At 48.1% G+C, this 25,994-nt stretch overlaps 1 protein-coding gene across 1 annotated transcript in view; it reads right to left on the reverse strand.

Annotated features, from left to right (window-relative positions):
* plxnb3 (plexin B3) overlaps positions 1-25,994 on the reverse strand; it is a 325,474-nt gene that overhangs the window by 199,710 nt on the left and 99,770 nt on the right. Inside the window, exons 2-3 of the mRNA XM_052484163.1 lie at positions 8,327-8,594; positions 2,858-3,772 (exon numbers count right to left, since the gene is read on the reverse strand). Of these exons, the coding sequence (XP_052340123.1) occupies positions 2,858-3,772; positions 8,327-8,578 (1,167 nt within the window). The 5' untranslated portion in view covers positions 8,579-8,594. The remainder of the gene's footprint in view (positions 1-2,857; positions 3,773-8,326; positions 8,595-25,994) is intronic.

The raw sequence follows: 25,994 nt of genomic DNA on the forward strand, positions 1-25,994 counted from the left end.
CCGCACTGATATACCACTACTATACCGCTGATATACCACTACTATACCACTACTATACCACTGATATACCACTACTATACCGCTGATATACCGCTGATATACCACTACTATACCGCTACTATACCACTACTATACCACTACTATACCGCTGATATACCACTACTATACCGCTGATATACCACTACTATACCGCTGATATACCGCTGATATACCACTACTATACCACTATATACCGCTACTATACTACTATACCGCTGATATACCACTACTATACCACTACTATACCACTACTATACCGCTACTATACCGCTGATATACCACTACTATACCGCTGCTATACCGCTGATATACCACTACTATACCGCTGATATACCACTACTATACCGCTACTATACCGCTGATATACCACTACTATACCGCTGCTATACCGCTGATATACCACTACTATACCGCTGATATACCACTACTATATCCGCTGATATACCACTACTATACCACTGATATACCGCTGACTATACCGCTGATATACCACTACTATACCGCTGATATACCACTACTATACCGCTGATATACCGCTGATATACCACTACTATACCGCTGATATACCGCTACTATAACCGCTGATATACCACTACTATACCGCTGATATACCGCTACTATACCGCTGATATACCGCTACTATACCGCTACTATACCGCTGATATACCGCTACTATACCGCTGCTATACCGCTACTATACCGCTGATATACCGCTACTATACCGCTACTATACCGCTGATATACCGCTACTATACCGCTACTATACCGCTGATATACCGCTACTATACCACTGATATACCGCTACTATACCGCTACTATACCGCTACTATACCGCTACTATACCGCTGATATACCGCTGATATACCGCTACTATACCGCTACTATACCGCTGATATACCGCTACTATACCGCTACTATACCGCTGATATACCGCTACTATACCGCTACTATACCGCTGATATACCGCTACTATACCGCTACTATACCGCTACTATACCGCTGATATACCGCTACTATACCGCTGATATACCGCTACTATACCGCTATATACCGCTACTATACCGCTGATATACCGCTACTATACCATATGCTATACCACTGCTATACCGCTACTATACCGCTGATATACCACTACTATACCGCTACTATACCGCTACTATACCACTACTATACCGCTGATATACCGCTAATATACCGCTGATATATCCGCTGATATACCGCTACTATACCACTGCTATACCACTACTATACCGCTACTATACCACTACTATACCGCTGATATACCACTACTATACCGCTGATATACCGCTACTATACCGCTGATATACCGCTGATATACCGCTACTATACCACTGCTATACCACTACTATACCGCTGATATACCACTACTATACCGCTACTATACCGCTACTATACCGCTGATATACCGCTACTATACCGCTGATATACCGCTACTATACCGCTACTATACCGCTACTATACCGCTGATATACCGCTACTATACCGCTACTATACCGCTACTATACCACTACTATACCGCTGATATACCACTGATATACCACTACTATACCGCTACTATAGCGCTACTATACCGCTGCTATACCGCTACTATACCACTACTATACCGCTGATATACCGCTGATATACTGCTACTATACCACTACTATACCACTACTATACCGCTGATATACCGCTACTATACCACTGATATACCACTGATATACCGCTACTATACCGCTGATATACCGCTACTATACCACTGATATACCACTGATATACCGCTACTATACCGCTGCTATACCGCTACTATACCGCTACTATACCACTACTATACCGCTGATATACCGCTACTATACCGCTGATATACCGCTACTATACCGCTGATATACCGCTACTATACCACTACTATACCGCTGATATACCACTACTATACCGCTGATATACCACTACTATACCACTACTATACCGCTGATATACCACTACTATACCGCTACTATACCGCTGATATACCACTACTATACCACTGATATACCACTACTATACCACTACTATACCACTACTATACCGCTGATATACCACTACTATACCGCTGCTATACCACTACTATACCACTACTATACCACTACTATACCGCTACTATACCGCTACTATACCGCTACTATACCACTCCATTAGGTTCAGTAGTAGGAGATGTATCCTGTGTTTAGGTCAGGGATGACTGCAGGCTTTTGTTCCAGCCAAGCATAGTAACACATCTATTCCAATCAATACTTCTATTGGTACAATCAGGGGGATTAGCATACACACTGGCCTGCTGCGAATAAGAGTGTTCAACCCTGTGTGTACCTGTGTGTGTGTACCTGTGTGTGTGTACCTGTGTGTGTGTACCTGTGTGTGTGTACCTGTGTGTGTACCTGTGTGTGTACCTGTGTGTGTGTACCTGTGTGTGTGTACCTGTGTGTGTACCTGTGTGTGTGTACCTGTGTGTGTGTACCTGTGTGTGTACCTGTGTGTGTGTACCTGTGTGTGTGTACCTGTGTGTGTGTACCTGTGTGTGTGTGTGTGTGTGTGTGTGTGTGTGTGTACCTGTGTGTGTGTGTGTGTGTGTGTGTGTGTGTGTGTGTGTGTGTGTGTGTGTGTGTGTGTGTGTGTGTGTGTGTGTGTGTGTGTGTGTGTGTGTGTGTGTGTGTGTGTGTGTGTGTGTGTGTGTGTGTGTGTGTGTGTGTGTGTGTGTGTGTGTGTGTGTGTGTGTGTGTGTGTGTGTGTGTGTGTGTGTGTGTGTGTGTGTGTGTGTGTGTGTGTGTGTGTCTCTAGTTACCTTGGGCAGGCGTAGACACTTGGACGACACCTCATACTCTATGTATGCCTCCTCCTGTCCCGTCCTTCCTCTTCCTCCCTCTGTATAGCACAGCTCCTGGGCCCTCTGCAGCGACGCATCCAGCTCTGACATCCCATAAACGCACAGCGCCGAGCGACCCGTTGCCGTGGGCGTCGATGCCTGCCCCGCCGCCATGGCAACGAACAGCGCCGGCCGCCCCTGGTGTTCGGCGGGGGATGCCCCCTGGGCGAGATTGTAACCGCCGGAACATTCCAACGGAACCTCCACATAGGAGTAGAAGCTCCGGTCCCCGGCGCAGAGACGAGAAACGTAGGTCCGGTACTCCTTCCGGTGCCACATATCCCTCCGCGAGAACAGGAAGTAGACGTGGTCGCTGTGGTTAAACGCCGATACGAAGTTGTTGTTGTACTCGGAGTAGCTCCCGACAACCAGCTTCCCTAGTTCTTCGTCTTGAGAGAAGGCCTGGCGGGAGGGGGAGGAACTGGGGGATAGACGGCGCGTTGTGATTGGTGGGATGTCGCTGGGGCCTTTACTAGTGTAGCCACGCCCCACTAGCATCAGCCCCACCCCCTTCTGGTTCAAGATCACACCCACGGTGGAGACGCGGGGGTCGTTGGCGGCAACGTACTGCGTGTCCACTGGGTTGGACGTCTGATAGAGCACCTCGGACACATTACCCAGACTCCTCTTGTCACAGATACCTTGGAACAATGTCCCGCACACGATCAGGCTCCTTGCCCCGACCTCTGACCCCACCGCGTCCACGCCTTCCTCCAGGAGCAGGATCTTATTGGTGTTGGGGGTGACCCGGGCGGTGGGGCAGTCCCTGGGGACTATGGGGGGCAGGCATTCAGGACTGTCTAGTTTGGGGCCAGTCTGACTGGAGGACAGCACCTAGGACAAGATGAGAGATAACACAGAGTAATGGTTGTTAGGGCGGCCGACAGCCTAGCGGTTAGTGCTTTGGGCCAATACCCCGAAAGGTCTCTGGTTCAAATCCCAGCTCCAACAAGGTGAAAAATATTGTCGTTGTGCCCTTGAGCAAAGCATTTAAAACTGTAATTGCTCCAGTAAGTGGCTCTGGATAAGAGCGTCTGCTAAGTGACTCAAATGGGGCGGCAGGGGTGGTTTGAGCATTGAACTAGTAACCGGAAGGTTGCGAGTTCAAACCCCCGAGCTGACAAGGTACAAATCTGTCGTTCTGCCCCTGAACAGGCAGTTAACCCACTGTTCCTAGGCCGTCATTGAAAATAACAATTTGTTCTTAACTGACTTGCCTGGTAAAATAAAGGTAAAATAGAAAAATTAAAAAAATTAAAATGTATGAAATAAACTGTGTGTTAATGACACCCTATTCCCTCTACAGAACTACTGTTGATCAGGGCCCAAAGGGCCCAAAGGGTCCAAAGGGTCCAAAGGGCCCAAAGGGTCCAAAGGGTCCAAAGGGTCCAAAGGGTCCAAAGGGTCCAAAGGGTCCATTGTAAAGGCAATAGGGGGCCATTATAGGACAAAACCATTGTTTGCGTTCACAGAACCGGTCAACAGAAAGTCAAACATAAACACAGACAACATACAAAAACATATAAGACTGGTTTCCCGGACACAGGCTAAACGCAGCACTAGACTGAAACGTAAGCTCAATGGATAATCTCCTTTGAAAGTGCTTTTTAGTCCATTTACTCTTAATCTGTGTCTGGTAAGCCAGTACATAGACAACCAGGGCCCAGACAACCAGGGCCCAGACAGCCAGGGCCCAGAGAACCAGGGCCCAGACAGCCAGGGCCCAGACAGCCAGGGCCCAGACAGCCAGGGCCCAGACAGCCAGGGCCCAGACAACCAGGGCCCAGACAACCAGGGCCCAGATAACTTTTTAAACACTGGGCCCTGGTTATCTGGATTTTGCCTGGATAGGATTAAATGCATAGAGCTAGAATGCATAGAACAGAGGAATCATTGACTTGAATGGGGGACTCGTGAAGGATATACTACGAAGGAAGCTAGATCTACTTTGGGTTTTCTAAAGCTAACAAGCTTCAGTTAGCTTCACATTCCAGCTCAGGCTTCATCTATACTATGATGGTGGATTTTGCTCGTCCGCCTGCTGCTAACTCTAGCAGGCTTGTAACTGCTGAACTCAAACATCAATCCACGGACGAGTCAGTGCCACATCTGGTTTTACTCATTTAATTTGACACTATCTAGGTTTCCATCCAATTGGTGACAGATTTCCCTGCGAACATGTTAAAATCTGCATTTTCCCAAGAGGGATGTTTCCGTCAAATTGACTTGTTGCGGATAAAAGAACGTGTGATGATGTAGTGCAAACAAAGATAACTTCTGCGGTTAAATTCTCAGGTACCGAATAAAACACTCCAAGTGAAATGGGTTTTACACTCTACTGAAGGTTCTCTAACAAAACATGTTTATATAGCGAGTTTGCCCACTGGTACTGTCATGATGAGGTGCTGTTGGCTGGAGGACACCTATAACCTACTACATGATGAGGTGCTGTTGGCTGGAGGACACCTATAGCCTACTGGTACTGTCATGATGAGGTGCTGTTGCTGGAGGGCACCTATAACCTACTGGTACTGTCATGATGAGGTGCTGTTGGCTGGAGGACACCTATAACCTACTGGTACTGTCATGATGAGGTGCTGTTGGCTGGAGGACACCTATAACCTACTGGTACTGTCATGATGAGGTGCTGTTGGCTGGAGGACACCTATAACCTACTGGTACTGTCATGATGAGGTGCTGTTGGCTGGAGGACACCTATAACCTACTGGTACTGTCATGATGAGGTGCTGTTGGCTGGAGGACACCTATAACCTACTGGTAGTGTCATGATGAGGTGCTGTTGGCTGGAGGACACCTATAACCTACTGGTACTGTCATGATGAGGTGCTGTTGGCTGGAGGACACCTATAACCTACTGGTAGTGTCATGATGAGGTGCTGATGGCTGGAGGACACCTATAACCTACTGGTAGTGTCATGATGAGGTGATGCTTTCCCAACGAGTCGTAGTGGGAGACGACGACGGTCACCTGACGGTTATTATTATTATTATTTCTCACATGAATTCATTTTACCGACACAAAAAGATCCCACGTTGTCTGGCGTGTTTTGTTCTGTCGACATTTGCAACGTTTCTAGAAGAATGTTCTGTTTTCAGCAGGCCTGACAATTACATGTTTTATCCGACATGTGCTTCACTCGCATAAAAAGGTTGGATGGCAACCTGGTTACAGTTGGCAACCTGGTTACAGTTGGCAACCTGGTTACAGTTGGCAACCTGGTTACGGATGGCAACCTGGTTACGGATGGCAACCTGGTTACGGATGGCAACCTGGTTACGGATGGCAACCTGGTTACGGATGGCAACCTGGTTTTGGCAACCTGGTTACGGATGGCAACCTGGTTACGGATGGCAACCTGGTTACGGTTGGCAACCTGGTTACGGTTGGCAACCTGGTTACGGTTGGCAACCTGGTTACGGTTGGCAACCTGGTTACGGATGGCAACCTGGTTACGGATGGCAACCTGGTTACGGATGGCAACCTGGTTACGGTTGGCAACCTGGTTACGGTTGGCAACCTGGTTACGGATGGCAACCTGGTTACGGATGGCAACCTGGTTACGGATGGCAACCTGGTTACGGATGGCAACCTGGTTACGGATGGCAACCTGGTTACGGATGGCAACCTGGTTACGGATGGCAACCTGGTTACGGATGGCAACCTGGTTACGGATGGCAACCTGGTTACGGATGGCAACCTGGTTACGGATGGCAACCTGGTTACGGATGGCAACCTGGTTACGGATGGCAACCTGGTTACGGATGGCAACCTGGTTACGGATGGCAACCTGGTTACGGATGGCAACCTGGTTACGGTTGGCAACCTGGTTACGGTTGGCAACCTGGTTACGGATGGCAACCTGGTTACGGATGGCAACCTGGTTACGGATGGCAACCTGGTTACGGATGGCAACCTGGTTACGGATGGCAACCTGGTTACGGATGGCAACCTGGTTACGGATGGCAACCTGGTTACGGATGGCAACCTGGTTACGGATGGCAACCTGGTTACGGATGGCAACCTGGTTACGGATGGCAACCTGGTTACGGATGGCAACCTGGTTACGGTTGGCAACCTGGTTACGGATGGCAACCTGGTTACGGATGGCAACCTGATTACGGTTGGCAACCTGGTTACGGTTGGCAACCTGGTTACGGATGGCAACTTGGTTACGGATGACAACCTGGTTACGGATGACAACCTGGTTACGGTTGGCAACCTGGTTATGGATGTCTTTGCGAGATAGAGGGAATGGGATTTCATTGGTCCTCAACTTGTGGTTCAGTCATTTCGTTAAGGGTATGTGGAGTTAGCCCTGAGTTAGCCTGCCCTGGAGAAGGTTAGTTCTGAATGCAGGTTAGCCCTGAGTTAGCCTGCCCTGCAGCAGGTTAGCCCTGAGTTAGCCTGCCCTGCAGCAGGTTAGCCCTGAGTTAGCCTGCTGCCTCTGAGTTAGCCTGCCCTGGAGCAGGCCTTGCAGCAAGTTAGCCCTGAGTTAGCCTGCCCTGGAGCAGGAGAGCCTGCCCTGGAGCAGGTTAGCCCTGGTTAGCCTGCCCTGGAGAAGGTTAGCCCTGAGTTAGCCTGCCCTGGAGAAGGTTAGTTCTGAGTTAGCCTGCCCTGCAGCAGGTTAGCCCTGAGTTAGCCTGCCCTGCAGCAGGTTAGCCCTGAGTTAGCCTGCCCTGCAGCAGGTTAGCCCTGAGTTAGCCTGCCCTGCAGCAGGTTAGCCCTGAGTTAGCCTGCCCTGCAGCAGGTTAGCCCTGAGTTAGCCTGCCCTGCAGCAGGTTAGCCCTGAGTTAGCCTGCCCTGCAGCAGGTTAGCCCTGAGTTAGCCTGCCCTGCAGCAGGTTAGCCCTGAGTTAGCCTGCCCTGGAGCAGGTTAGCCCTGAGTTAGCCTGCCCTGGAGCAGGTTAGCCCTGAGTTAGCCTGCCCTGGAGCAGGTTAGCCCTGAGTTAGCCTGCCCTGGAGCAGGTTAGCCTGCCCTGGAGCAGGTTAGCCCTGAGTTAGCCTGCCCTGGAGCAGGTTAGCCCTGAGTTAGCCTGCCCTGGAGCAGGTTAGCCCTGAGTTAGCCTGCCCTGGAGCAGGTTAGCCCTGAGTTAGCCTGCCCTACAGCAGGTTAGCCCTGAGTTAGCCTGCCCTGCAGCAGGTTAGCCTGCCCTGGAGAAGGGGAGCCACTTTCTTGGTACTGGTAATCCCGAGTTGAACTCAAGAGTTGACCAACGTTACCTGGCTAACTCCTCAACCTGCTTGGTAGGATAGGGCTCTGTTCTATTCATTATATTTCTATGCATTGCTGCCTATCCCATAAGCCAAACAACCAGATGGAAAACTTTGGAAAAACTGGAGCCGGGTGATTAAAGACATTGTAATTACCTGGAGGTCAGGGGACAGATGGTAGAGATGGTTGACCGCCCCCACGTACAGATGACCAGACCTGGGGTCCAGTAGGAGGTGGTTGAGGGGAGATCCATCCAGGGAGAGGTAAGGGAAGGCCTGCCCAGCGGGAGAGGCCTTCTCTGGGTTAGGGTCCAGCTGGGGCTGGGTCAGGGCCTGTGGAAGCTGCAGCAGTACCAGACACCACCACCAGGTGGAGAGGGGGAGCACAGGGGGAACAGCAGCTGGCATGGCACCCCCTTACCTGCTGGAGAAGAGGATGAGGATGAGGAAGAGAGAGAGAGCGAGGAGTGTTTTCCTCTGAGGATACTAACCACTATATACCCACAGACACACTTCACTGCCTGCATCTCTCTGTCTCTCACTCAAACACACAAAGACTTCCCCTTGCTTCAAACACTTTCTTTTGTTCTTCAAAGCTCCCCCACCTTCAGACACCCACACACACACACACACACACACACACACACACACACACACACGCACGCACGCACGCACGCACGCACGCACGCACACACACACACACACACAGCACCAGCAGAAGATCCTACTCTGACAAGTGAGGCGGAGTCTCAGCTAAACAAAGGTCATGTCTTCTTCTTCTTCTGCCCACACAGGATGTGTTGATGCTGGTCCTAGAGAGCCATAGACAACATGAGTCCCTAAGGGCACCCTATCCCTTGTGCTCTGGGATAAAAGTAGTGCACTACATGGGAATAGGACATCATTTGGAACACAGAGCAGCACATACCTGATAAAAAGACATCACAACGCAGGTAGGACAACACACACACACAGAGCAGCGGACAACACACACACACAGAGCAGCACATACCTGATAAAAATACATCACAACGCAGGTAGGACAACACACACACACACACACACACACACACACACACACACACACACACACACACACACACACACACACACACACACACACCCTTGATACAAGACGTCCTGTTTCAGTCAGGAAAGTAAACAGATACTGAAGGTGACTCCCACAGAAAGACAGTCCCACACACACACACACACACACACCCTCGTCACCCCGGCACCACCACCCTGTTGTTGGTTTAATGAAACCAATCTGACTCCTGTGTCTTCAGGGAAGACGACGGAGTCAGACGGCTGACAGACAGGAAATGACCGAAGGCCAAAGTCCCGTACCAGTCGACCTTATTTAGAAGTTACCCAAGTGACTGTATGAGCTGTATGTGTCATGTTATTAGTGAAGGTAGAGACAGGAAATCACAAGGTATGGCACCAGTTAGCTCGCAGTAATACATCATATCCTGGGTGGAAGTCTGTTTGTGCTATCAAGTCAATTCATGTCACTGACTGTCACATTTAGCTTAGAGAACGGCAGCAACAGATTTGGGATCAGGCTAGCTGTAATCCTACTGACTTCTTTATCCTTCTCCTCTTGCTGTAAAATTAGAGAAGAAAACAAAACCGCGTACTGCTGCTGCATAGATCTCCTCCTCCTCCCCAAAGTCTCTCTCTACTCCCTCCTCCTCCTCCCTCCTCCCCAAAGTCTCTCTCTACTCCCTTCTCCTCCTCCTCCCTCCTCCCCAAAGTCTCTCTCTACTCCCTCCTCCCCCCTCCTCCCCAAAGTCTCTCTCTACTCTCTCAACCTCCCTCCTCCCCAAAGTCTCTCTACTCCCTCCTCCTCCCTCCTCCCCAAAGTCTCTCTACTCCCTCCTCCTCCCTCCTCCCCAAAGTCTCTCTCTACTCTCTCCTCCTCCCTCCTCCCCAAAGTCTCTCTACTCCCTCCTCCTCCTCCCTCCTCCCCAAAGTCTCTCTACTCCCTCCTCCTCCTCCCTAAAGTCTCTCTACTCCTCCCTCCTCAAAGTCTCTCTACTCCTCCCTCTTCCTCCTCCCTCCTCCCCAAAATTTCTCTCTACTCCCTCCTCCTCCCCAGTATATCTACTCCCTCCTCCTCCTCCCTCCTCCCCAAAGTCTCTCTACTCTCTCCTCCTCCTCCCTCCTCCCCAAAGTCTCTCTACTCTCTCCTCCTCCTCCCTCCTCCCCAAAGTCTCTCTACTCTCTACTCCCTTCTCCCTCCTCCCCAAAGTCTCTCTACTCTCTCCTCCTCCTCCCTCCTCCCCAAAGTCTCTCTCTACTCCCTTCTCCCTCCTCCTCAAAGTCTCTCTCTACTCCCTTCTCCCTCCTCCTCCCCAAAGTCTCTCTACTCCCTCCTCCTCCCCAGTCTCTCTACTCCCTCCTCCTCCCTCCTCCCCAAAGTCTCTCTACTCTCTCCTCTTCCTCCCTCCTCCCCAAAGTCTCTCTCTACTCCCTTCTCCCTCCTCCTCCCCAAAGTCTCTCTACTCCCTTCTCCCTCCTCCTCAAAGTCTCTCTCTACTCTCTCCTCCTCCTCCCTCCTCCCCAAAGTCTCTCTCTACTCCCTTCTCCCTCCTCCTCAAAGTCTCTCTCTACTCCCTTCTCCCTCCTCCCCAAAGTCTCTCTACTCTCTCCTCCTCCTCCCTCCTCCCCAAAGTCTCTCTCTACTCCCTTCTCCCTCCTCCTCAAAGTCTCTCTCTACTCCCCTCTCCCTCCTCCTCCCCAAAGTCTCTCTACTCCCTCCTCCCTCCTCCTCCCCAAAGTCTCTCTACTCCCTCCTCCTCCCCAGTCTCTCTACTCCCTCCTCCTCCTCCCTCCTCCTCCCTCCTCCTCCCTCCTCCCCAAAGTCTCTCTCTACTCTCTCCTCCTCCCTACTCCCCAAAGTCTCTCTACTCCCTCCTCCTCCTCCCTCCTCCCCAAAGTCTCTCTACTCCCTCCTCCTCCTCCCTAAAGTCTCTCTACTCCTCCCTCCTCAAAGTCTCTCTACTCCTCCCTCTTCCTCCTCCCTCCTCCCCAAAATTTCTCTCTACTCCCTCCTCCTCCCCAGTATATCTACTCCCTCCTCCTCCCTCCTCCCCAAAGTCTCTCTACTCTCTCCTCCTCCTCCCTCCTCCCCAAAGTCTCTCTCTACTCCCTTCTCCCTCCTCCCCAAAGTCTCTCTCTACTCCCTTCTCCCCTCCTCCTCAAAGTCTCTCTCTACTCCCTTCTCCCTCCTCCTCCCCAAAGTCTCTCTACTCCCTCCTCCTCCCCAGTCTCTCTACTCCCTCCTCCTCCTCCCTCCTCCCCAAAGTCTCTCTACTCTCTCCTCTTCCTCCCTCCTCCCCAAAGTCTCTCTCTACTCCCTCCTCCCTCCTCGTCAAAGTATCTCTCTTCTCTCTCCTCCCTCCTCATCAGTCTCTCTCTCCTCCTCCCTCCTTATCAGTCTCTCTCTTCTCTCTCCTCCTCCCTCCTCATCAGCCTCTCTCTTCTCTCTCCTCCTCATCAAAGTCTCTCTTCTCCTCAAAGTCTCTCTACTCCTCCCTCTTCCTCCTCCCTCCTCCCCAAAATTTCTCTCTACTCCCTCCTCCTCCCCAGTATATCTACTCCCTCCTCCTCCCTCCTCCCCAAAGTCTCTCTACTCTCTCCTCCTCCTCCCTCCTCCCCAAAGTCTCTCTCTACTCCCTTCTCCCTCCTCCCCAAAGTCTCTCTCTACTCCCTTCTCCCTCCTCCTCAAAGTCTCTCTCTACTCCCTTCTCCCTCCTCCTCCCCAAAGTCTCTCTACTCCCTCCTCCTCCCCAGTCTCTCTACTCCCTCCTCCTCCTCCCTCCTCCCCAAAGTCTCTCTACTCTCTCCTCTTCCTCCCTCCTCCCCAAAGTCTCTCTCTACTCCCTCCTCCCTCCTCGTCAAAGTATCTCTCTTCTCTCTCCTCCCTCCTCATCAGTCTCTCTCTCCTCCTCCCTCCTTATCAGTCTCTCTCTTCTCTCTCCTCCTCCCTCCTCATCAGCCTCTCTCTTCTCTCTCCTCCTCATCAAAGTCTCTCTTCTCCTCAAAGTCTCTTTCCTCCTCCTCCCTCCTCATCAAAGTCTCTCTTCTCCTCAAAGTCTCTTTCCTCCTCCTCCCTCCTCCCCAAAGTCTCTCTACTCCCTCCTCCTCCTCCTCCCTCCTCCTCAAAGCACAGAGACTCATCTGCATACTGCAAGCTGGTTTCTCTCAATACATTGAATATGTTGAATATCATAACACAAAACCAAACAGAGAACCTCAGAGGAGAACATGGAGTAGAGGAGGGAGAAGAGGTTCATCTGTAATTTATGTTGCAGCAGCAGCGAGCGCAGACGTCTCGGGGCTCTGGATATGAAAGGGAAGGGGCTTCGTCCCAAACGGCAACCTATTCCATTTATAGTCCACTACTGTTGACCAGGGCTCTGGATATGAAAGAGAAGGGGCTTCGTCCCAATCGGCACCCTAGTCCCTTTCACCAGAGCCCTGGTCAACAGTAGTGCACTATAAAAGGAATAGGGTCTAAAGTAGTGCACTATAAAAGGAATAGGGTCTAAAGTAGTGCACTATAAAGGGAATAGGGTGCCATTTGGGACATTCTCCAAGAGAAAAAAAAAGGGATGAATTGCCCTAACATGATCAGTATGCATATAACATTTTCTCTCATCGCCCAACACCAGCATCTCTCCTCACCTTCAAAGGGTCTGACGCTAGTTAGAAAGGACAGTTTGCTACGCTATTTAAGATTAAAGTGAAATTTTCAATTACGGCCCTCGCTGTGTAAGAGTTTACATGAACCCATTCTGTAAGGAGGAGCCAGAGTTTACATGATCCCATTCTGGAAGGAGGAGCCAGAGTTTACATGATCCCATTCTGGAAGGAGGAGCCAGAGTTTACATGATCCCATTCTGGAAGGAGGAGCCAGAGTTTACATGATCCCATTCTGGAAGGAGGAGCCAGAGTTTACATGATCCCATTCTGGAAGGAGGAGCCAGAGTTTACATGATCCCATTCTGGAAGGAGGAGCCAGAGTTTACATGATCCCATTCTGGAAGGAGGAGCCAGAGTTTACATGATCCCATTCTGGAAGGAGGAGCCAGAGTTTACATGAACCCATTCTGGAAGGAGGAGCCAGAGTTTACATGATCCCATTCTGGAAGGAGGAGCCAGAGTTTACATGATCCCATTCTGGAAGGAGGAGCCAGAGTTTACATGATCCCATTCTGGAAGGAGGAGCCAGAGTTTACATGATCCCATTCTGGAAGGAGGAGCCAGAGTTTACATGATCCCATTCTGGAAGGAGGAGCCAGAGTTTACATGATCCCATTCTGGAAGGAGGAGCCAGAGTTTACATGATCCCATTCTGGAAGGAGGAGCCAGAGTTTACATGATCCCATTCTGGAAGGAGGAGCCAGAGTTTACATGATCCCATTCTGGAAGGAGGAGCCAGAGTTTACATGATCCCATTCTGGAAGGAGGAGCCAGAGTTTACATGATCCCATTCTGGAAGGAGGAGCCAGAGTTTACATGATCCCATTCTGGAAGGAGGAGCCAGAGTTTACATGAACCCATTCTGGAAGGAGGAGCCAGAGTTTACATGATCCCATTCTGGAAGGAGGAGCCAGAGTTTACATGATCCCATTCTGGAAGGAGGAGCCAGAGTTTACATGATCCCATTCTGGAAGGAGGAGCCAGAGTTTACATGATCCCATTCTGGAAGGAGGAGCCAGAGTTTACATGATCCCATTCTGGAAGGAGGAGCCAGAGTTTACATGATCCCATTCTGGAAGGAGGAGCCAGAGTTTACATGATCCCATTCTGTAAGCACAGGATGAGTTCATTAGAGTTAACTGCACCTCAGATTGCAGCCCAAATGAATATTTCACAGAGTTCAAGTAACAACATCAACTGTTCAGAGAGTGAATCAGGCCTTCATGGTCAAATTGCTGCAAAGAAACCACTACTAAAGGACACCAATAATAAGAAGAGACATGCTTGGGCCAAGAAACACGAGCAATGGACATTAGACCGGTGGAAATTTGTCTTTTTGTCTGGGGTCCAAGTTGGAGATTTTTGGTCTCAACTGCCGTGTCTTTTGTGAGACACGGTGTGGGTGAACGGATGATCTCCACATGTGTGGTTCCCACCGTGAAGCATGGAGGAGGAGGTGTTATGGTGTGGGGGTGCTTTGCTGGTGGTACTGTCTGAGATTTATTTAGAATTCAAGGAACACTTAACCTGTTTGTAAAACGGTTGGTGTAACAGTTGGTGTAACAGTTGGTGTAACAGTTGGTGTAACAGTTGGTGTAACAGTTGGTGTAACAGTTGGTGTAACAGTTGGTGTAACAGTTGGTGTAACAGTTGGTGTAACAGTTGGTGTAACAGTTGGTGTAACAGTTGGTGTAACAGTTGGTGTAACAGTTGGTGTAACAGTTGGTGTAACAGTTGGTGTAACTCATTGTAAAAGTGTTTGTCAGCTTTCACTCGTCTTTTCCCTTTTTTTCTCTCTTCCTCCCCTTTTCTTTTCTCCCTCCCCCAGTCCCCCCCAGTTCCCGCCATCCCTCTTCACATCACACAGTAGCAGCAGCTTTTCTGTCAGTCTCTGGAGCTTTCTTCCCTCTTCCTGGCTAGGTCGTAGCTGCTGGGAGTGTTGCCTGGCTAGGTCGTAGCTGCTGGGAGTATTGCCTGGCTAGGTCGTAGCTGCTGGGAGTGTTGCCTGGCTAGGTCGTAGCTGCTGGGAGTGTTGCCTGGCTAGGTCGTAGCTGCTGGGAGTGTTGCCTGGCTAGGTCGTAGCTGCTGGGAGTGTTGCCTGGCTAGGTCGTAGCTGCTGGGAGTATTGCCTGGCTAGGTCGTAGCTGCTGGGAGTGTTGCCTGGCTAGGTCGTAGCTGCTGGGAGTGTTGCCTGGCTAGGTCGTAGCTGCTGGGAGTGTTGCCTGGCTAGGCCGTAGCTGCTGGGAGTGTTGCCTGGCTAGGCCGTAGCTGCTGGGAGTATTGCCTGGCTAGGTCGTAGGTGCTGGGAGTGTTGCCTGGCTAGGTCGTAGCTGCTGGGAGTGTTGCCTGGCTAGGTCGTAGCTGCTGGGAGTGTTGCCTGGCTAGGTCGTAGCTGCTGGGAGTGTTGCCTGGCTAGGTCGTAGCTGCTGGGAGTGTTGCCTGGCTAGGTCGTAGCTGCTGGGAGTGTTGCCTGGCTAGGTCGTAGCTGCTGGGAGTGTTGCCAACATGTTTTAAGAAGACCACCATAGCCCCTGTGCCGAAGAACACTAAGGTAACCTGCTAAAATGACTACCGACCCGTAGCACTTACGTCTGTAGTCATGAAGTGCTTTGAAAGGATGGTCATGGCTCACATCAACACCATTATCCCAGAAACCCTAGAACCACTCAATTTGCATACAGCCCCAACAGATCCACAGATGATGGAATCTCTATTGTACTCCACACTGCCCTTTCCCACCTGGACAAGAGGAACACCTACATGAGAATTATTCATGCTCAGCCCCCTCATGTACCCCCTGTTCACTCATGGCTGCATGGCCATGCACGACTCTAAAACCATCATTAAGTTTGCCAGCGACACAACAGTGGTAGGCCTGATCACCGACAACTATGAGACAGCCTATAGGGAGGAGGTCAGAGACCTGGCAGTGTGACAACAATGTGAGCAAGACAAAGGAGATGATTGTAGACTACAGGAAAAGGAGGACCGAGCAGGCCCCCACCCAATTTCATCGACGGGGCTGCAGTGGAGCAGGTTGAGAGCTTCAAGTTCCTTGGTGTCCACATCACCAAAAAACTATCATTGACTCTGTACCGGTACCCCCTGTAATATAGCCTCCACATTGACTCTGTACCGGTACCCCCTGTATATAGCCTCCACATTGACTCTGTACCGGTACCCCCTGTATATAGCCTCCACATTGACTCTGTACTGGTACCCCCTGTATATAGCCTCCACATTGACTCTGTACCGGTACCCCCTGTATATAGCCTCCACATTGACTCTGTACCGGTACCCCCTGTATATAGCCTCCACATTGACTCTGTACCGGTACCCCTGTATATAGCCTCCACATTGATCTGTACCTACCCCCTGTATATAGCCTCCACATTGACTCTGTACCAGTACCCCCTGTATATAGCCTCCACATTGACTCTGTACCGGTACCCCTGTATATAGCCTCCACATTGACTCTGTACCGGTACCCCTGTATATAGCTCCACATTGACTCTGTACCGGTACCCCCTGTATATAGCCTCCACATTGACTCTGTACCGGTACCCCCTGTATATAGCCTCCACATTGACTATGTACTGGTACCCCTGTATATAGCCTCCACATTGACTCTGTACCGGTACCCCCTGTATATAGCCTCCACATTGACTCTGTACTGGTACCCCTGTATATAGCCTCCACATTGACTCTGTACCGGTACCCCTGTATATAGCCTCCACATTGACTCTGTACCGGTACCCCCCTGTATATAGCCTCCACATTGACTCTGTACCGGTACCCCCTGTATATAGCCTCCACATTGACTCTGTACCGGTACCCCTGTATATAGCCTCCACATTGACTCTGTACTGGTACCCCTGTATATAGCCTCCACATTGACTCTGTACCAGTACCCCTGTATATAGCCTCCACATTGACTCTGTACCGGTGCCCCCTGTATATAGCCTCCACATTGACTCTGTACTGGTACCCCCTGTATATAGCCTCCACATTGACTCTGTACCGTAACACCCTGTATATAGCCTCCACATTGACTCTGTACCGGTACCCCTGTATATAGCCTCCACATTGACTCTGTACTGGTACCCCTGTATATAGCCTCCACATTGACTCTGTACCGGTACCCCTGTATATAGCCTCCACATTGACTCTGTACCGTAACCCCTGTATATAGCCTCCACATTGACTCTGTACTGGTACCCCCTGTATATAGCCTCCACATTGACTCTGTGTACCCCCTGTATATAGCCTCCACATTGACTCTGTACCATAACCCCTGTATATAGCCTCCACATTGACTCTGTACCGGTACCCCTGTATATAGCCTCCACATTGACTCTGTACCGGTACCCCTGTATATAGCCTCCACATTGACTCTGTACCGGTACCCCTGTATATAGCCTCCACATTGACTCTGTACCGGTACCCCCCCTGTATATAGCCTCCACATTGACTCTGTACCGGTACCCCCTGTATATAGCCTCCACATTGACTCTGTACCGGTACCCCCTGTATATAGCCTCCACATTGACTCTGTACCGGTACCCCTGTATAGCCTCCACATTGACTCTGTACCAGTGCCCCCTGTATATAGCCTCCACATTGACTCTGTACCGTAATACCCTGTATATAGCCTCCACATTGTTATTTTACTGCTCTTTAATTATCAATTTTGTCTTAACACTATTTTATTTTTAAATTGCACTATTGGTTAAGGGTAAGGAAGCTGTAAGATCTACCTACACCTGTTGTATTCGACGCAAGTGACAAATAAACTTTGATTTGATACGCCCCCCTTCCTCACCTCCCCCACACACACACACCCTATCTCTCTCCCACACTGCAGAGGTAAATACCTCCAGTCTCAGACAAACACTCAGAACACACCCACCCACCCTCCCCCTACACAGTCAAAACATGAAAACAGACATCATCAGCCCTCCACACACACCGTCTAGACCGACAGCCACAGATCAACAATAATCTGAAGGACACAGACTGAAGGACACAGAGACAGAGACAGAGACAGAGACAGAGACAGAGACAGAGACAGACAGACAGACAGACAGACAGACAGACAGACAGACAGACGCTTTCTACACTCAGACAGACCAAACAGAACAGCCCTTTGAAGGTATTAGGTAGATATGTGTCTCAGTAACTGTGTGTGTGTGTGTGTGTGTGTGTGTGTGTGTGTGTGTGTGTGTGTGTGTGTCTCTCTGTAACTGTGTGTGTAACTGTCTGTGTAACTGTGTGTGTGTGTAACTGTCTGTGTAACTGTGTAGACAGACATGCGCTGTGTGAGCTAACAGAACTGTCTGCTGCCACACCCATGTCGCTGAGACTCAGCTAGGCCCTGTGTGTGTGTGTGTGTGTGTGTGTGTGTGTGTGTGTGTGTGTGTGTGTGTGTGTGTGTGTGTGTGTGTGTGTGTGTGTGTGTGTGTGTGTGTGTGTGTGTGTGTGTGTGTGTGTGTGTGTGTGTGTGTCTCTGTAACTGTCTCTGTAACTGTGTGTGTGTGTGTGTGTGAGCGCGTGTTGTTCCTGTGTGTCGTGTGTGTGTGTCTCTGTAACTGTGTGTGTGTAACTGTCTGTGTAACTGTGTGTGTGTGTAACTGTCTGTGTAACTGTGTGTGTGTGTAACTGTCTGTGTAACTGTGTAGACAGACATGCGCTGTGTGAGCTAACAGAACTGACACACTCCAAGCTGCCACACCCATGTCGCTGAGACTCAGCTAGGCCCTGTGTGTGTGTGTGTGTGTGTGTGTGTGTGTGTGTGTGTGTGTGTGTGTGTGTGTGTGTGTGTGTGTGTGTGTGTGTGTGTGTGTGTGTGTGTGTGTGTGTGTGAGCGCGTGTTGTTCCTGCGTGTCGTGTGTGTGTGTGCATGTGCAGGCAAGCAGGAAGCCACTATCATTCCAATCCGAATGTCTTTTACGAGACTTGGTGTTTCCACATTCACAAGCTCGCCTGGCTTCACGAAACAAAACACTTTCAACCTGCGCTGCTCGGCCGAATTCTTTGCTGTGTAATTTATATATTTTTTTGTATCTTAATTGAAAATGGGTCAAACTGAAGAGGCAGAGGCACGGCGTCAGCAAAGGGAAGTCACCCTACTGTCTGAGAAACACAACACCTCTATTATGTCCATTCACCATCACACCAACGAGATCTAGGATCCAAGTTCACCGTGTGTCTGCCTTGACTTATCATCAACACCAACGAGATCTAGGATCCAAGTTCACCGTGTGTCTGCGGTAGACGTTGACCTTTTTAACCTGTCTTCTTTAAGGTTGCTGCCCCTGTCATCACCAAGCCTATCTCTGACCTTTTCAAGGTATTACTGCACTGTTGGAGCTAGAAACACAAGCATTTAGCTACTAGGTATTACTGTACTGTTGGAGCTAGAAACACAAGCATTTAGCTAGGTATTACTGTACTGTTGGAGCTAGAAACACAAGCATTTAGCTAGGTATTACTGTACTGTTGGAGCTAGAAACACAAGCATTTAGCTAGGTATTACTGTACTGTTGGAGCTAGAAACACAAGCATTTAGCTAGGTATTACTGTACTGTTGGAGCTAGAAACACAAGCATTTAGCTAGGTATTACTGTACTGTTGGAGCTAGAAACACAAGCATTTAGCTAGGTATTACTGTACTGTTGGAGCTAGAAACACAAGCATTTAGCTAGGTATTACTGTACTGTTGGAGCTAGAAACACAAGCATTTAGCTAGGTGTTACTGTACTGTTGGAGCTAGAAACACAAGCATTTAGCTAGGTGTTACTGTACTGTTGGAGCTAGAAACACAAGCATTTAGCTAGGTGTTACTGTACTGTTGGAGCTAGAAACATGAGCATTTAGCTAGTGGGTGTTACTGTTGGAGCTAGAAACACACGCATTTAGCTAGGTATTACTGTTGGAGCTAGAAACACAAGAATTTAGCTAGGTGTTACTGTACTGTTGGAGCTAGAAACACAAGCATTTAGCTAGGGATTACTGTTGGAGCTAGAAACACAAGAATTTAGCTAGGTATTACTGTACTGTTGGAGCTAGAAACACAAGCATTTAGCTAGGTATTACTGTATTATTGGAGCTAGAAACACAGGCATTTAGCTAGGTATTACTGTACTGTTGGAGCTAGAAACACAAGCATTTAGCTCGGTGTTACTGTACTGTTGAAGCTAGAAACACAAGCATTTAGCTAGGTATTACTGTACTGTTGGAGCTAGAAACACAAGCATTTAGCTAGGTGTTACTGTACTGTTGGAGCTAGAAACACAGGCATTTAGCTAGGTGTTACTGTACTGTTGGAGCTAGAAACACAAGCATTTAGCTAGGTATTACTGTACTGTTGGAGCTAGAAACACAAGCACTTAGCTAGGTATTACTGTTGGAGCTAGAAACACAAGCATTTAACTAGGTATTACTGTACTGTTGGAGCTAGAAACACAGGCATTTAACTAGGTATTACTGCACTGTTGGAGCAAGAAACACAAGAATTTAGCTAGGTATTACTGTTGGAGCTAGAAACACAAGCATTTAGCTAGGGATTACTGTATTATTGGAGCTAGAAACACAAGCATTTAGCTAGGTATTACTGTATTATTGGAGCTAGAAACACAGGCATTTAGCTAGGTATTACTGTACTGTTGGAGCTAGAAACACAAGAATTTAGCTAGGTATTACTGTTGGAGCTAGAAACACAAGCATTTAGCTAGGGATTACTGTATTATTGGAGCTAGAAACACAAGCATTTAGCTAGGTATTACTGTATTATTGGAGCTAGAAACACAGGCATTTAGCTAGGTGTTACTGTACTGTTGGAGCTAGAAACACAGGCATTTAGCTAGGTATTACTGTATTATTGAGCTAGAAACACAAGCATTTAGCTAGGTATTACTGTACTGTTGGAGCTAGAAACAGAAGCATTTAGCTAGGTATTACTGTATTATTGGAGCTAGAAACACAGGCATTTAGCTAGGTATTACTGTACTGTTGAGCTAGAAACACAAGCATTTAGTTAGGTATTACTGTACTGTTGGAGCTAGAAACACAAACATTTAGCTAGGTATTACTGTACTGTTGGAGCTAGAAACACAAGCATTTAGCTAGGTATTACTGTACTGTTGGAGCTAGAAACACAAGCATTTAGCTAGGTATTACTGTACTGTTGGAGCTAGAAACACAAACATTTAGCTAGGTATTACTGTACTGTTGGAGCTAGAAACACAAGCATTTAGTTAGGTATTACTGTACTGTTGGAGCTAGAAACACAAGCATTTAGTTAGGTATTACTGTACTGTTGGAGCTAGAAACACAAACATTTAGCTAGGTATTACTGTACTGTTGGAGCTAGAAACACAAGCATTTAGCTAGGTATTACTGTACTGTTGGAGCTAGAAACACAAGCATTTAGCTAGGTGTTACTGTACTGTTGGAGCTAGAAACACAAGCATTTAGCTAGGTATTACTGTACTGTTGGAGCTAGAAACAGAAGCATTAGCTAGGTATTACTGTTGGAGCTAGAAACACAAGCATTTAACTAGGTATTACTGTACTGTTGGAGCTAGAAACACAGGCATTTAACTAGGTATTACTGCACTGTTGGAGCAAGAAACACAAGAATTTAGCTAGGTATTACTGTTGGAGCTAGAAACACAAGCATTTAGCTAGGGATTACTGTATTATTGGAGCTAGAAACACAAGCATTTAGCTAGGTATTACTGTATTATTGGAGCTAGAAACACAGGCATTTAGCTAGGTATTACTGTACTGTTGGAGCTAGAAACACAAGAATTTAGCTAGGTATTACTGTTGGAGCTAGAAACAAGCATTTAGCTAGGGATTACTGTATTATTGGAGCTAGAAACACAAGCATTTAGCTAGGTATTACTGTATTATTGGAGCTAGAAACACAGGCATTTAGCTAGGTGTTACTGTACTGTTGGAGCTAGAAACACAAGCATTTAGCTAGGTATTACTGTACTGTTGAGCTAGAAACACAAGCACTTAGCTAGGTATTACTGTTGGAGCTAGAAACACAAGCATTTAACTAGGTATTACTGTACTGTTGGAGCTAGAAACACAGGCATTTAACTAGGTATTACTGCACTGTTGGAGCAAGAAACACAAGAATTTAGCTAGGTATTACTGTTGGAGCTAGAAACACAAGCATTTAGCTAGGGATTACTGTATTATTGGAGCTAGAAACACAAGCATTTAGCTAGGTATTACTGTATTATTGAGCTAGAAACACAGGCATTTAGCTAGGTATTACTGTACTGTTGGAGCTAGAAACACAAGAATTTAGCTAGGTATTACTGTTGGAGCTAGAAACACAAGCATTTAGCTAGGGATTACTGTATTATTGGAGCTAGAAACACAAGCATTTAGCTAGGTATTACTGTATTATTGGAGCTAGAAACACAGGCATTTAGCTAGGTGTTACTGTACTGTTGGAGCTAGAAACACAGGCATTTAGCTAGGTATTACTGTATTATTGGAGCTAGAAACACAAGCATTTAGCTAGGTATTACTGTACTGTTGGAGCTAGAAACAGAAGCATTTAGCTAGGTATTACTGTATTATTGGAGCTAGAAACACAGGCATTTAGCTAGGTATTACTGTACTGTTGGAGCTAGAAACACAAGCATTTAGTTAGGTATTACTGTACTGTTGGAGCTAGAAACACAAACATTTAGCTAGGTATTACTGTACTGTTGGAGCTAGAAACACAAGCATTTAGCTAGGTATTACTGTACTGTTGGAGCTAGAAACACAAGCATTTAGCTAGGTATTACTGTACTGTTGGAGCTAGAAACACAAACATTTAGCTAGGTATTACTGTACTGTTGGAGCTAGAAACACAAGCATTTAGTTAGGTATTACTGTACTGTTGGAGCTAGAAACACAAGCATTTAGTTAGGTATTACTGTACTGTTGGAGCTAGAAACACAAACATTTAGCTAGGTATTACTGTACTGTTGGAGCTAGAAACACAAGTATTTAGCTAGGTATTACTGTACTGTTGGAGCTAGAAACACAGGCATTTAGCTAGGTGTTACTGTACTGTTGGAGCTAGAAACACAAGCATTTAGCTAGGTATTACTGTACTGTTGGAGCTAGAAACAGAAGCATTAGCTAGGTATTACTGTTGGAGCTAGAAACACAAGCATTTAACTAGGTATTACTGTACTGTTGGAGCTAGAAACACAGGCATTTAACTAGGTATTACTGCACTGTTGGAGCAAGAAACACAAGAATTTAGCTAGGTATTACTGTTGGAGCTAGAAACACAAGCATTTAGCTAGGGATTACTGTATTATTGGAGCTAGAAACACAAGCATTTAGCTAGGTATTACTGTATTATTGGAGCTAGAAACACAGGCATTTAGCTAGGTATTACTGTACTGTTGGAGCTAGAAACACAAGAATTTAGCTAGGTATTACTGTTGGAGCTAGAAACACAAGCATTTAGCTAGGGATTACTGTATTATTGGAGCTAGAAACACAAGCATTTAGCTAGGTATTACTGTATTATTGGAGCTAGAAACACAGGCATTTAGCTAGGTGTTACTGTACTGTTGGAGCTAGAAACACAGGCATTTAGCTAGGTATTACTGTATTATTGGAGCTAGAAACACAAGCATTTAGCTAGGTATTACTGTACTGTTGGAGCTAGAAACAGAAGCATTTAGCTAGGTATTACTGTATTATTGGAGCTAGAAACACAGGCATTTAGCTAGGTATTACTGTACTGTTGGAGCTAGAAACACAAGCATTTAGTTAGGTATTACTGTACTGTTGGAGCTAGAAACACAAGCATTTAGCTAGGTATTACTGTACTGTTGGAGCTAGAAACACAAGCACTTAGCTAGGTATTACTGTACTGTTGGAGCTAGAAACACAAGCATTTAGCTAGGTGTTACTGTACTGTTGGAGCTAGAAACACAAGCATTTAGCTAGGTATTACTGTACTGTTGGAGCTAGAAACACAAGCATTTAGCTAGGTATTACTGTACTGTTGGAGCTAGAAGCACAAGCATTTAGCTAGGTATTACTGTACTGTTGGAGCTAGAAACACAAGCATTTAGCTAGGTATTACTGTACTGTTGGAGCTAGAAACACAGGCATTTAGCTGCACCTGTGATGATATCTGCAAAACTGTGTATGCGACCAATAAACTTTGATTTGATTTCATTTAGAATGTCACCTTACATACCTCCCCATCAGATCCTATTGTCTAGGTCTTAACGATGGAGAGAGAACACCTCTCTTTGTCCTGAATACCTCCCCATCAGATCCTATTGTCTAGGGCTTAAAGATGGAGAGAGAGAACACCTCTCTTTGTCCTGAATACCTCCTCATCAGATCATATTGTCTGGGGCTTAACGATGGAGAGAGAACACCTCTCTTTGTCCTGAATACCTCCTCATCAGATCCTATTGTCTAGGGCTTAAAGATGGAGAGAGAGAACACCTCTCTTTGTCCTGAATACCTCCTCATCAGATCATATTGTCTGGGGCTTAACGATGGAGAGAGAACACCTCTCTTTGTCCTGAATACCTCCTCATCAGATCCTATTGTCTAGGGCTTAAAGACGGAGAGAGAACACCTATCTTTCACCTCCAGGGCTCAGAGAGAGGGTCTTCGTCCCAAATGTCCCAATATTGCTATTGGGCTCTGGTCTAAAGTAGTGCACTATATAGGGAACAGGGTGGCATTCAGGGAGACGCAGCACAATGGTTCCCTCCGTGCGAGGATTAACACTGCACTGCACAGTGCCTCACAAAGGAGTTAGACTAGAGGGGTATAGGCGTGGGTACTGGAGTTAGACTAGGGGTGGGTACTGGAGTTAGACTAGGGGTGGGTACTGGAGTTAGACTAGAGGGGTATGGGGTGGGTACTGGAGTTAGACTAGGGGTGGGTACTGGAGTTAGACTAGAGGTGGCTACTGGAGTTAGACTAGGCGTACTGTGGATGTGGATGGTGGCGTGCTCACCCCCCGTCCCCCCCCTCCTGTTTCCTGTAGCCCACCCTCAGCTCCTTGTTCTTACTGATATTGAGGGAGAGGTGTGTAAGTAAGCATTTCACTTTTAGTTTACGAAGCATGTGACAAATAAAATGTGATTTGTTGTCCTGGCACCACACTGCCAGGTCTCTGACCTCCCTGTAGGCTGTCTCATCGTTGAGGGAGAGGTTGTTGTCCTGGCACCACACTGCCAGGTCTCTGACCTCCTCCCTGTAGGCTGTCTCATCGTTGAGGGAGAGGTTGTTGTCCTGGCACCACACTGCCAGGTCTCTGACCTCCTCCCTCCCTATAGGCTGTCTCATCGTTGAGGGAGAGGTTGTTGTCCTGGCACCACACTGCCAGGTCTCTGACCTCCCTCCCTATAGGCTGTCTCATCGTTGAGGGAGAGGTTGTTGTCCTGGCACCACACTGCCAGGTCTCTGACCTCCTCCCTCCCTATAGGCTGTCTCATCGTTGAGGGAGAGGTTGTTGTCCTGGCACCACACTGCCAGGTCTCTGACCTCCTCCCTGTAGGCTGTCTCATCGTTGAGGGAGAGGTTGTTGTCCTGGCACCACACTGCCAGGTCTCTGACCTCCCTGTAGGCTGTCTCATCGTTGAGGGAGAGGTTGTTGTCCTGGCACCACACTGCCAGGTCTCTGACCTCCCTGTAGGCTGTCTCATCGTTGAGGGAGAGGTTGTTGTCCTGGCACCACACTGCCAGGTCTCTGACCTCCTCCCTATAGGCTGTCTCATCGTTGAGGGAGAGGTTGTTGTCCTGGCACCACACTGCCAGGTCTCTGACCTCCCTATAGGCTGTCTCATCGTGGTCGGTGATCAAGCCTACCACTGTTGTGTTGTCAGCAAAGTTGATGGCATTGGAGTCGTGCCGTAGTGGGTGAACAAGGAGTACAGGAGGGGACTAAGCACACACTCCTGTAGGGTCCTTGGCGGAGGTGATGTTGCCTACCCTCACCACCTGGGGGCGGCCTGTCAGGAAGTCCAGGATCCAGTTGCAGAGGGAGGTGTTAAGTCCAAGGTTCCCAAGCTTGGTTACGAGCTTGGAGGGCACTATGGTGTTGAACGCT

The sequence above is a fragment of the Oncorhynchus keta genome, chromosome 28 (assembly GCF_023373465.1).
Source record: "Oncorhynchus keta strain PuntledgeMale-10-30-2019 chromosome 28, Oket_V2, whole genome shotgun sequence".
Taxonomy (NCBI): Eukaryota; Metazoa; Chordata; class Actinopteri; order Salmoniformes; family Salmonidae; genus Oncorhynchus; species Oncorhynchus keta.